At 29.2% G+C, this 14,019-nt stretch overlaps 1 protein-coding gene across 1 annotated transcript; it reads left to right on the top strand.

The window, feature by feature from the left end:
* The first annotated feature begins 339 nt into the window (after window positions 1-339).
* Window positions 340-9,813, top strand: LOC142235800 (uncharacterized). The gene is made up of 3 exons (XM_075307057.1): window positions 340-2,877; window positions 7,691-7,753; window positions 9,730-9,813. Exons 1-3 carry the CDS (start codon window positions 340-342, stop codon window positions 9,811-9,813), a joined length of 2,685 nt encoding a protein of 894 aa, XP_075163172.1.
* Window positions 9,814-14,019: the final 4,206 nt, after the last annotated feature.

Here is a 14,019-nt window from a genome sequence, read left to right as displayed (position 1 = left end):
ATTTTTGTTAAAATTTAGTGAAAAGTACTGTTTTGCTCAAAAACATACCTTTTTTGTACTTTCTTACAAAATTCTATTTTCCATCCCTGCTGTCGATAGGGCATTACCCAATAAACAAGATTATGAGAAATTACACGTTCTAAAAGTGCATTCATTCAAAAACTAACTGGAAGGCATAGAAAGTATATACATATTTTTTGTGAAGTTATGAGTTGATCTATATACAGTCAGCAACAGAAAAATATGTACCCCAATCAATTTCAAATAAATAATGTACACCATTCAATCATATATATAATAGATAGAAGTTGTCGATTTGGACGGGCGATTGGAGGAGTTATGCTTGGAGTAAAACGAAATATTACTACAAAAAATGTGAGGTATAAAATTAAAAGTATTAATGGATTTATCGCCGTTGAAATATGTTTAGGAGAATTTAATGCATTTATTGTCCCACTATATTTGAGAAGTGCTAATTGGGCAAAAGACTTCGAAAATGTCAAGCAACTTTTGGACATAACAAAGCATGAGTCTGTGGCACTTATAGGAGATATTAACATAAGAATAGGTGAACTCCAACAAGAAATTATACCATTATTCATGGAAAAGTTCCCATCAGGTTTGGCCAGACGTAGTTCTAAAGACAAAGTTTGTAATGGGAGAGGACGTACATACACTGAATTTTGTAATGAAAACAATATGATTATTTTGAATGGGCAAACGAAGGGAGACGAGGAAGGTAATTTTACTTTTATCAGTTATGCGGGAAAGTCTGTCAACGATATCTGCTCAATATCTCAATCTCTCTTACAAAGCGTAGAAGATTTCACAGTGGAAGACAAAATTTGGTCAGATCACATGCCAATAGTTCTAACTCTCAAACTTGATTTCTGGGGAAACAATGCAAATAAACTCAAATTACTGCCAAAACTTATGTGGAAAGAATCCGAAAGGAATAATTATCAATGCAACTTGAATAGGAACCTTCAAGAGATGTCAATCGTAAATGAAACCCTCACATTAAAGCATCTAACGGATGTAATAATTAAATCAGCAACAAAAGTACAAATTACACCAACTTACACTAAGAAAAATAAGTGGTTTAACGATAGATGCCACTGGGCTAGGAAAAAGGTTTTTGCAAGCTTGCACAAATTCAGAAAAACAAATAATGAAGCGGATAAATCTACATATTTAAAGGCCCAAAAGGAATACAAATTAATTTGCGAATCAAGCAAACAAATGTACTATGATGCAATTACAAGAAAACTTAATTGTATCCACAATGGCGAGGAATGGTGGACACTGGCGAAAGAAATAGGTAACCAAAGTACCCAAATTAGTCCACAAGTAGATGCAAAGACACTATCAAACTATTTTCGGACATTGTTGAATCCCGAGCAGAATGCACAGATTATTTATTACGCCCCAATGCTAACGAACAATTTTTTGTTGGACGCTGACATAACAGTAGCAGAAATCAAATCCATCCTATCTTCAGTCAAATTAAACAAAGCCCCAGGTGAAGACAGAATCCCTTACGAGTTTTTCATTAATTCCACAGATAATTTTCTACAAAAACTTGCCCAGGTATACAATCACATATATACACACGGAGACATCGATGAAGCAATTATAAGAACCGTAATCTTTCCTATACACAAGAAGGGCGCATTAAATGAAGTTTCTAATTACAGAGGAATATCATTTATTAACTGCGTTGCAAAAATCTTCATGGGAATCTTGAATGAGAGGCTATTCAATTGGGCAGAGGAAGAAAAAGTATTATCAGAATACCAGGCTGGCTTCAGAAGAGGTTATTCAACCACCGATAATTTATACACACTAGCGTCGATTGTGCACTTAAAGTTAGCGGAAAAGAAGAAAGTTTATGCATTTTTTGTAGACTTTAAAGCTGCTTTTGATATGGTTTGCAGGAGACTAATGATTTATAAAATGCATCAACTAGGAATATCATATAAATTTGTGCGAATGATAAACAATATTTATGAAAACACACTCTCTGCAGTATGGACAGGTGAGGAATTATCGGATTATTTCGAGACAACTTCAGGTGTTAAACAAGGATGCCTGCTTTCGCCTCTGTTGTTTGCCCTTTATATGAATGATATCCATGATGCACTACGAGGTGGAGTAATAATTGATGATATTAATATACGAGTACTATTATACGCCGATGACATTGTGATCATAGCTGAGGAAAGATCGGAACTGCAAAGCATGATACAAAATCTAGAACATTACTGCAATGATTGGAACCTTACTGTCAACACAAACAAATCAAAGATATTGGTGTTTAGAAAAGGTGGCAAGCTTTCCGAGCATGAGCGATGGACTTATCGTGGAGAAGAAATCGAAGTAGTTTCGGAATATAAATATCTGGGAGTTATTATTACTCCACAGATGAAATTCCGTAGTCATATCCGAAATAGGAACATACAATCTAAGAGTGCGATTAAAACGACATGGAAAAACTTTTTACAGAAAGACAATATAAACCTGTGGCAAAAATGGAATCTCTATCAGGCCGTTTGTAGATCCATTCAATCTTATGCCGCTCAGATATGGGGATATGGAAATTTTGAAGAGGTAGACAAACTACAAAGATATTTTCTAAAGAAAGTTTTACATCTACCAGATACTACGCCAAACTACGCTTTAGCGATCGAAACCGGACTTGAGGAGGGACATTTATATACACTTAACCTGCATCTTAATTATATTAAAAGAACTCTATTTAAATACCACCAGGAAAGACTTCCTTGTCGAATGACAAAAATCATTATACAGAAGAACCTATTCTGGGCTAAGGATATAAATAATATGCTGAGAGAGATTGATCAGCAACCAATATCAGTGAGAACATCACAAAATATGTTTAATAACACGGTTACCATCCTATTAGAGAACTTAAGACAGAGATATAAAAATAATTATTTACAAAAGGCTCTAATGTCCAATGCCCGAATATATAAAAAACTTAACCATACAATAGGATCCAAGTACTTAAACGGTCAATACAGCTCCGGAGATATAACATGGATACTGAAAACTAGATGCGACCTGATAATCCTAAATGGGAATAAACGTTATAGAGAAGCGACAGCAAACAACCAATGTACGTTATGTAATCTACGTGAGTGCGAAAACCTACAACATTTTATGGGAATTTGTCCAGTATTGGGAGTCTACCGACAACATTATTTTGGGAAACTCCAGCTTTCTGAAGACGAAATAGTCGAGATACTAAATGGAGGGGAAACGGCAGACTGGAAGAATATGATATCTTATATAAAAACGGCGCTACGGTTTAGAGACTTGATTACCACAGAGTTTAATTGAATGTTTGAAACAAAATTTAATTGTACCGTTTTATTTTACTCAAGATTTCAGCAAAAATTAGTCTAAGGTTCGGCTGACGACGAAAGTCATAGCCGTATATCTCTTTGTTTTATTTTATCTTGGGTCAATTTATTTATTAACTTGAATTCATACTCAATATATTCATAATTATTAGAACATGAAATGTAACTCATTAAACAATAAAGAGATACTACTACTACTATAAAAATTGTGAAGCGATTTACAGAGCATCAATATCGTTGACAAGGGAAGATGGGCAAAGTAAATCTACATTGTAGATACTTCTATGGTTTGGTGCAATAAAGGGGAACAAAGAAACCCAAAAGTGAGTGAGAAAAGAAGAGTGTAATTGTATATACTCTTCCGATAAAAAAAAATACACACAAACACTGAGAGTTTCCGTTGCAGTCAACATGAGTTGCATGGGTTTAATATCCGCTTCCTCACCTTACCCAACAAGTTATTTTCTTAAGATCCAAAATTAAAACAGTCAGTTGTTTATTATTGTATGAATTTTTTGGTTTTGTGTGTTACGATAACTTTCTCTTGTGGGCTATATAACAGTGTTAGAAACCTATTTATACCCACGACAAATATAGTGGGCAAACAATTATTGTTTTCTTAGTAATTCTTTGTTTAAATCGAATTGGTACATGTAAGATTTTTTTAAGTTCATAGCTTTTAAAATACCAACATAAATTTGTTGTTATTTGAGAAATTTATTTTTTGTACCAATACATGGTTGTTAGATCATTTATGTACTGTACTTCTGTGGGAGTAGTTTTGGTGAGTACGTATTTTTTTCATTATTTACTAGAAATACAACACCGTAACTGTAAGCTGTTATTTTGGTAGGAAAAATAAAATAAAAGTAATATTTCTTTACAAACACAAGCATGCATTAATTATGAGCATATATAGTGCTTTTCATACAAAAGTTCTCATTAGACAAAAGCTTACACGCAGAGAAGCAATATGATCACCTCAACCATGTTTTGAGAGCAAAATGTTATTTTTGGACGGTGACCATGGAACATTTTTGTCGTAAAAATGTTGTTTTCTCGGCAAACATATACATGGTTGCCGAAGTCAAACATATGCTTTTTGAGAAAATAACATGGTTGCCGCAAACATGTTACATGTTCTCCGTCCAAAAATAACATTTTGCTCTCGAAACATGGTTGAGGTGATCATATTCCTTCTCTGGGTGTAAGAAACTCAACTAAATTGCCAAATATAAAATATGATTGTTATGTAGGTGGTATCGATCCTGTTTCTAATCAATATTGTTTGTTAGGGTATTCTTTTGAAAAGTCTTGTAATTAGAAATTCATTACTGATCAAAATGAAGCTGTAGACTTATAATCATAACAAGTATATACGGTCGTAAGTTCGGCCAGGCCGAAGCTTATGTACCCTTCACCATGGATTGCGTAGAAACTTCTCCTAAACACTGCCATCCACAATCGAATTACTTAAGTTGCGGTAACGCTTGCCGATGGCAAGGTATCTTAAAACCTCCTAATACCGTCTTCTAAGTTGTATGTAAGTCCATACGTGGTATATATTATATCAAAAAAGATCGATCAAATACGTATATAATTCAGTTTGACAAAATTTTCTATAGAAATAAAATTTTCACAAAATTTTCTATAGAAATAAAATTTGCACAAAATTTTTTATAGAAATAAAATTTTGACAAAATTTTCTATAGAAATAAAATTTTGACAAAATTTTCTATAGAAATAAAGTTTTGACAAAATTTTCTATAGAAATAAAATTTTAACAAAATTTTCTATAGAAATAAAATTTTAACAAAATTTTCTATAGAAATAGAATTTAAACAAAATTTTCTATAGAAATAAAATTTTAACAAAATTTTCTATAGAAATAAAATTTTGAAAAAATTTTTTATAGAAATAAAATTTTCACAAAATTTTCTATAGAAATAAAATTTTCACAAAATTTTCAATAGAAATAAAATTTTGACAAAATTTTCTATAGAAATAAAATTTTAACAAAATTTTCTATGGAAATAAAATTTTAACAAAATTTTCTATAGATATAACATTTTGACAAAATTTTCTATAGAAATAAAATTTTCATAAAAAACGGAATTACAAAGTTAATAATAATATTAATATTAACTTTGTCATTCAGTTTTTTCCTATAGTGGAGGGTATACAAATAATATATCATAATTTCAATAATTTCATAAAAATAATATTGGTTCAAATCAAATTAATATCCAAATGATTTATAAGACATCTTTGAAAGTTTGAACTTTGAATTTCAGCTGGCTGGTGTAGTTTTTGTGGTGGGAACTGCTATATTAAAATTTATAAAATATTTTGGTTTCTTTTGCCTCTTCGGGAGTTGGCATCACTGTGTGGGTGGCAGTCTTTAGTAGAACTATCTAAGCAATCCATGGTGGAGGGTACATAAAATTTGGCCGTATTTACTTGTTCTTATTAAATTTTAAAATCGTTAAAAAAACAGAGATGGTTTTGCAACGAAAAGCATGTCAGTATTGGCTACAAAGCATGACCTCTGTTGTTAACAAGTAAGGAAAGTCTAAAGTCGGGCGGAGCCGACTATTAGCCGACTAAAATTTAAGTCGGCTAATGCACTAGGGTGGAGCACAATGTTAGTAAAAAACAAGTAAGGAAAGTCTAAAGTCGGGCGGAGCCGACTATATTATACCCTGCACCACTTTGTAGATCTAAATTTTCGATACCATATCACATCCGTCAAATGTGTTGGGGGCTATATATAAAGGTTTGTACCAAATACATACATTTAAATATCACTCGATCTGGAAGAATTTGATAGACTTCTACAAAATCTATAGACTCAAAATTTAAGTCGGCTAATGCACTAGGGTGGAACACAATGTTAGTAAAAAAATATGGGAAATGTTTAAATCTGAAGCAATTTTAAGAAAACTTCGAAAAAGTTTATTTATGATTTATCGCTCGATATATATGTTTTAGAAGTTTAGGAAAATTAGAGTCATTTTTACAACTTTTCGACTAAGCAGCGGCGATTTTACAAGGAAAATGTTGGTATTTTGACCATTTTTGTCGAAATTAAAAAAAAACATATATATGGGAGCTATATCTAAATCTGAACCGATTTCAACCAAATTTGTCACGCATAGCAACAATGCTAATTCTACTCCCTGTGCAAAATTTCAACTAAATCAGAGTTAAAAATTGGCCTCTGTGGTCATATGAGTGTAAATCGGGCGAAAGCTATATATGGGAGCTATATCTAAATCTGAACCGATTTCAACCAAATTTGGCACGCATAGCAACAATGGTAATTCTACTCCCTGTGCAAAATTTCAACTAAATCGGAGTTAAAAATTGGCCTCTGTTGTCATATGAGTGTAAATCGGGCGAAAGCTATAAATGGGAGATATATCTAAATCTGAACCGATTTCAACCAAATTTGGCACGCATAGCTACAATGCTAATTCTACTCCCTGTGCAGAATTTCAACTAAATCGGAGCAAAAAATTGGCCTCTGTGGTCATATGAGTGTAAATCGGCCGAAAGCTATATATGGGAGCTATATCTAAATCTGAACCAATTTCAACCAAATTTGGCACGCATAGCTACAATGCTAATTCTACTCCCTGTGCAAAATTTCAACCAAATTGGGGTAATACTCTGGCTTCTGGGACCGTATTAGTCCATATCGGGCGAAAGATATATATGGGAGCTATATCTAAATCTGAACCGATTTCGATAAAATTTGGCACACTTGACTATAGTACTAATTGTTCTTCTTGTACAAAATTTTAAGCAAATTAGGGTAAAACTCTGGCTTCTGGGGCCATATAAGTCCATATCGTGCGAAATATATATATGGGAGCTATATCTAAATCTGAACCGATTTCTTCCAAAATCAATAGGGATCTATTCTGAGCCAAAACACATACTTGTGCCAAATTTGAAGTCGATTGGACTAAAACTGCGACCTAGACTTTGATTACAAAAATGTGTTCACGGACAGACGGACATCGCTATATCGACTCAGGAGCCCACCCTGAGCATTTTTGCCAAAGACACCATGTGTCTATCTCGTCTCCTTCTGGGTGTTGCAAACATATGCACTAACTTATAATACCCTGTTCCACAGTGTGGAGCAGGGTATAATAACCTACATTTTTGTACACCAGAGCGGAATTCAATTTGATTGAAACCAGTTAAGGGTAGGTACTGTATCAAATAGCGGTCTTTTTAGGGGTTTAAGGGTTGTTGTTTATGGTAAACACTGTAATGTAAATTCTCACATGCAGATGTCAGCAACAGTAAGTTTCGGTTACACTAAATGGAGTTTACTCCAGTCTAATTTTGGTTTGGTAATACATAATAATACATAATTATAAATCGATTTAATGCCGGCTACGTAATGTCTTGCTATTATAGTAGTTTTCGCTAATATAGGGGATTTTCACATATGGTCCAAGAATCATTCTTGTAGTATCATTATGACAGACATTTCACACATATAGTAAGCTGAATAGTCCATTTCACATATAAAAGAATTTATTTAACTGTCGAATTTCACATATTGTCCAAAAAAGTAGTGCAACAATTTCAGCTTTGAATTTCAGCTGGCTGGTGTAGTTTTTGTGGTGGGAACTGCTATATTAAAATTTATAAAATATTTTGGTTCTTTTTCCTCTTCGGGAGTTGGCATCACTGTGTGGGTGGCAGTCTTTAGTAGAACTATCTAAGCAATCCATGGTGGAGGGTACATAAAATTTGGCCGTATTTACTTGTTATACCCTGCTCCACACTGTGGAACAGGGTATTATAAGTTAGTGTATATGTTTGCAACACCCAGAAGGAGACGAGATAGACACATGGTGTCTTTGGCAAAAATGCTCAGGGTGGGCTCCTGAGTCGATATAGCGATGTCCGTCTGTCCGTGAACACATTTTTGTAATCAAAGTCTAGGTCGCAGTTTTAGTCCAATCGACTTCCCTATTGATTTTGGAAGAAATCGGTTCAGATTTAGATATAGCTCCCATATATATATTTCGCCCGATATGGACTTATATGGTCCCAGAAGCCAGAGTTTTACCCTAATTTGCTTAAAATTTTGTACAAGAAGAACAATTAGTACTATAGTCAAGTGTGCCAAATTTTATCGAAATCTGTTCAGATTTAGAAAGAGCTCCCATATATATCTTTCGCCCGATATGGACTAATACGGTCCCAGAAGCCAGAGTTTTACCCCAATTTGGTTGAAATTTTGCAAAGGGAGTAGAATTAGCATTGTAGCTATGCGTGCCAAATTTGGTTGAAATCGGTTCAGATTTAGATATAGCTCCCATATATAGCTTTCGCCCGATTTACACTCATATGACCACAGAGGCAAATTTTTTGCTCCGATTTAGTTGACATTTTGCACAGGGAGTAGAATTAGCATTGTAGCTATGCGTGCCAAATTTGGTTGAAATCGGTTCAGATTTAGATATAGCTCCAATATATAGCTTTCGGCCGATTTACACTCATATGACCACAGAGGCCAATTTTTAACTCCGATTTAGTTGAAATTTTGCACAGGGAGTAGAATTACCATTGTTGCTATGCGTGACAAATTTGGTTGAAATCGGTTCAGATTTAGATATAGCTCCCATATATATGTTTTTTTTTAATTTCGACAAAAATGGTCAAAATACCAACATTTTCCTTGTAAAATCGCCGCTGCTTAGCCGAAAAGTTGTAAAAATGACTCTAATTTTCTTAAACTTCTAATACATATATATCGATCGATAAATCATAAATAAACTTTTTCGAAGTTTTCTTAAAATTGCTTCAGATTTAAACGTTTCCCATATTTTTTTACTAACATTGTGTTCCACCCTAGTGCATTAGCCGACTTAAATTTTGAGTCTATAGATTTTGTAGAAGTCTATCAAATTCTTCCAGATCGAGTGGTATTTAAATGTATGTATTTGTGACAAACCTTTATATATAGCCCCCCAACACATTTGACGGATGTGATATGGTATCGAAAATTTAGATCTACAAAGTGGTGCAGGGTATAATATAGTCGGCTCCGCCCGACTTTAGACTTTCCTTACTTGTTTTTATTAAATTTTAAAATCGTTAAAAAAACAGAGATGGTTTTGCAACGAAAAGCATGTCAGTATTGGCTACAAAGCATGACCTCTGTTGTTAATAACCTACATTTTTGTACACCAGAGCGGAATTCATTTTGATTGAGACCAGTTAAGGGTAGGTACTGTATCAAATAGCGGTCTTTTTAGGGGTTTTAAGGGTTGTTGTTTATGGTAAACACTGTAATGTAAATTCTCACATGCAGATGTCAGCAACAGTTAGTTTCGGTTACACTAAATGGAGTTTACTCCAGTCTAATTTTGGTTTGGTAATACATAATAATACATAATAATAAATCGATTTAATGCCGGCTACATAATGTCTTGCTATTGTAGTAGTTTTCGCTTATATAGGAGATTTTCACATATGGTCCAAGAATCATTCTTGTAGTATCATTATGACAAACATTTCACACATATAGTAAGCTGAATAGTCCATTTCACATATAAAAGAATTTATTTAACTGTCGAATTTCACATATTGTCCAAAAAAGTTGTGCAACAATTGGTGTCGACTATAAGCGAAAACTACTGTATTTACCATTCCGATAAAACAGTTGATTATGTACAATAATTATACCAACCGGATGAGGAAACAGCTATTAAATATTAAATTAAATAGATACTGCGCTCCAACTAAGACGTACTTTAATTTTTAGTTATAAAATTTTGTTAAAATTGTCTATAGATATAAAATTGTGACGTTTTCTATAGAAGTACATTTTTGACAACATTTTCTGTAAAAGTTAAATTTTGATAAAATTTTTCATAGAAATAAAATTTTGATAAAACTTTCTATAGAAATAAAATTTTGCGAAAATTTTCTATAGAAATAAAATTTTGCGAAAATTTTCTATTGAAATAAAATGTTGACAACATTTTTTACAGAAGTAAACGCTTGACACATTTTCTGGAGACGTTAAATTTTTATAAAATTTTCTATAGAAATAAAATTTTGACGAAATTTTTAATAAAATTTTCTATAGGAATAAAATTTTAAAAAAATTTTCTATAGAAATTAAATTTTAACAAATTTTTTTAATAGAAATCAAAATTAAAGAAAATATTCTATAGAAATAAAATTGTGATAAAATTTCTATAGAAATAACATATGGAAAAAATATTCCATATGTTTATTTATATAGATATAAAATTTTGTACAAATTTTCTATAGAAGTAAATTTTTGACAAAAATTTCTATAGAAGTAAATTTTTGACAACATTTTCTATAGAAATAAAATTTTGACTAATTGTCGATACAAATAAAATTTTAACAAAATATTCTATAGAAATACAATTTTGACAAAATTTCCTATAGAAATAAAATGTTGACAAAAATTTTATTGAAGTAAATTTTTGGCCAAATTTTCTATAGAAGTAAACTTTTGATAAAATTTTCTATAGAAATAAAATTTTGACGAATTTTTCTATAGAAATAAAATTATCATAAAATTTTATATAGAAATAAAATTTTGACAAAATTGTCCATACAAATAAAATGTTAACAAAATATTCTATAGAAATAAAATTTTTACAAAATTTCCTATAGAAATAAAATTTTAACAAAAATTTTTGTAGAAGTACATTTTTCGCCAAATTTTCTATAGAAGTGAATTTTTGGGCAAAATTTGTATAGAAGTAAACTTTTGATAAAATGTTCTATAGTAATAAAATTTTGATTTTTTTTATAGAAATAAAATTTAGACAAAGTTTTCTATAGAAATAAAATGTTGACAAAATTGTCTATACAAATAAAATTTTAACAAAATATTCTATAAGAATAAAATTTTGACAAAATTTCCTATACAAATTAAATGTTAACAAAAATTTTTATAGAAGCAAATTGTTGGCCAAATTTTCTATAGAAGTAAATTTTTGGCCAAATTTTCTATAGAAGTAAATTTTTGACAAAATTTCTATAGAAATAAAATTTTGGCAAAATTTTGTTAGAAGTAAATTTTTGACATAATTTTCTATAGAAGTAAATTTTTGACAAAATTATGTATAGAAGTAAATTTTTGACACAATTTTCTATAGAAATAAAATTTGACAAATTTTGACGAATTGTCTACACAAATAAAATTTTAACAAAATATTCTATAGAAATAAAATTTTGACAAAATTTCCTATAGAAATAAAATTTTAACAAAAAAATTTGTAGAAGTACATTTTTCGCCAAATTTTCTATAGAAGTGAATTTTTGGCCAAAATTTCTATAGAAATAAAATTTTGAGAAAATTTTCTATAGAAATAAAATTTTGGCAAAAATTTGTTAGAAGTAAATTTTTGACACAATTTTCTATAGAAATAAAATTTGACAAATTTTGACAAATTGTCTATAGAAATAAAATTTTAACAAAATATTCTATAGAAATAAAATTTTGGCAAAATTTCCTATAGAAATAACATGTTAATAAAATTTTTAATGAAGTACATTTTTGGCCAGATTTTCTATAGAAGTAAATTTTTGACAAAATTTCTATAGAAATAAAATTTTGAGAAAATTATCTATAGAAATAAAATATTGGCAAAATATTGTTAGAAGTAAATTTTTGACACAATTTTCTATAAAAGTAAATTTTTGACAAAATTGTGTATAGAAGTAAATTTTTGACAAAATTTTCTATAGAAATAAAATTTGAAAAATTTTGACAAATTGTCTATACAAATAAAATTTTAACAAAATATTCTAGAGAAATAATATTTTGACAAAATAGAAATAAAATGTTAACAAAATTTTTATAGAAGTACATTTTTGGCCACGTTTTCTATAAAAGTACATTTTCGATAAAATTTCTATAGAAATAAAATTTTGAGAAAATCTTGTATAGAAATAAAATTTTGGCAAAATTTTGTTAGAAGTAAATTGTTGACACAATTTTCTATAGAACTAAATTTTTGTCAAAATTGTGTATAGAAGTAAATTTTTGACACAATTTTCCATAGAAATAAAATTTGACAACTTTTGATACAATTTTCTATTGAAATAAACTTCTGACAAAATTTTCTATAGAAATAAAATTTTGACAAAATTTCCTATAGAAAAAAAAAATGTTAATAAAATTTTTATAGAAGTAAATTTTTGGCCAGATTTTCTATAGAAGTAAATTTTTGACAAAATTTCTATAGAAATAAAATTTTGGCAAAATTTTGTTAGAAGTAAATTTTTTAAACAATTTTCTATAGAAGTAAATTTTTGACAAAATTGTGTATAGAAGTAAATTTTTGACACAATTTTCTATAGAAACAAAATTTGACAAATTTTGACAAATTATTTATACAAATAAAAATTTTCCATTCGTTTTGTTTTGTTACTGTTGGTTTTGTTCTTTAAGCATTGTTGTTGTTTTTTTATTTCAGCTTAAAACCATACATTGACTAAACTACAAGTGTATCTTAACCAACAGAGAAAAGAAATTTTAACAAAATATTCTATAGAAATACAATTTTGACAAAATTTCCTATAGAAATAAAATGTTGAAAAAAAATTTTATAGAAGTAAATTTTTGGCCAAATTTTCTATAGAAGTAATTTTTTGATAAAATTTTCTATAGAAATAAACTTTTGACAAAATTTTCTATAAAAGTAAATTTATGACAAAATTTTCTATAGAAGTAAATGTTTGACAAAATTTTCGATAGAAATAATATTTTGACAAAATTTTCTATAGAAATAAATTTTTGACAAAATTGTCTATACAAATAAAATTTTAACAAAATATTCTATAGAAATAAAATTTTGACAAAATTTCCTATAGAAATAAATTTTTGACAAAATTGTCTATACAAATAAAATTTTAACAAAATATTCTATAGAAATAAAATTTTGACAAAATTTCCTATAGAAATAAATTGTTAACAAATTTTCTATAGAAGTAAATTTTTGACAAAATTTCTATAGAAATAAAAATCTGAGAAAATTTTTTATAGAAATAAAATTTGGAAAAATTTTGTTAGAAGTATATTTTTGACAAAATTTTCTGTAGAAATAAAATTTTAACAAAATATTCTATAGAAATAAAATTTTGACAAAATTTCCTATAGAAATAAAATGTTAACAAAAATTTTTATAGAAGTAAATTTTTGGCCAAATTTAGTATAGAAAATTTTTGACCAAATTTTCTGTTGAAATAAAATTTTGTATAGAAATAAAATTTAGACAACATTTTCTATAAAAATGAAATTTAGAGAAAATTTTCGATAGAAGTAAATATTTTACAAAATTGTATATAAAATTATTTTTTGACAAAATTGTCTATAAAAATAAAATTTTGACAAAATTGTGTATAGAAATAAAATAGTTACAAAGTTTTCTATAGAAATATAATTTTGCAAAATTTTTTATAGAAATAAATTTGTGAGAAAAATTTCTATAGAAATAAAATTTTGAGAAAATTTTCCATAGATTGGCCAAAGCACAAAAATCAGTCATATTAACGCACGTTAGTATTGTTTAAGCTAGCGTAAATCGTATTTTATTTAATTTATTTGCAGAGG

The sequence above is a fragment of the Haematobia irritans genome, chromosome 4, assembly GCF_050003625.1.
Source record: "Haematobia irritans isolate KBUSLIRL chromosome 4, ASM5000362v1, whole genome shotgun sequence".
Classification (NCBI taxonomy): Eukaryota; Metazoa; Arthropoda; class Insecta; order Diptera; family Muscidae; genus Haematobia; species Haematobia irritans.
This window is presented reverse-complemented; position numbering and strand designations above follow the sequence as displayed.

Excerpts from the sequence above, each read along its gene's own strand:
- LOC142235800 (XM_075307057.1), top strand. The coding sequence starts at position 340 with ATGCTTGGAGTAAAACGAAATATTACTACAAAAAATGTGAGGTATAAA. Across the intron at positions 2,878-7,690 it reads TTGATCAGCAACCAATATCA|ATGTCAGCAACAGTAAGTTT; the intron begins GTGAGAACATCA and ends TCTCACATGCAG. Across the intron at positions 7,754-9,729 it reads TCCAGTCTAATTTTGGTTTG|ATGTCAGCAACAGTTAGTTT; the intron begins GTAATACATAAT and ends TCTCACATGCAG.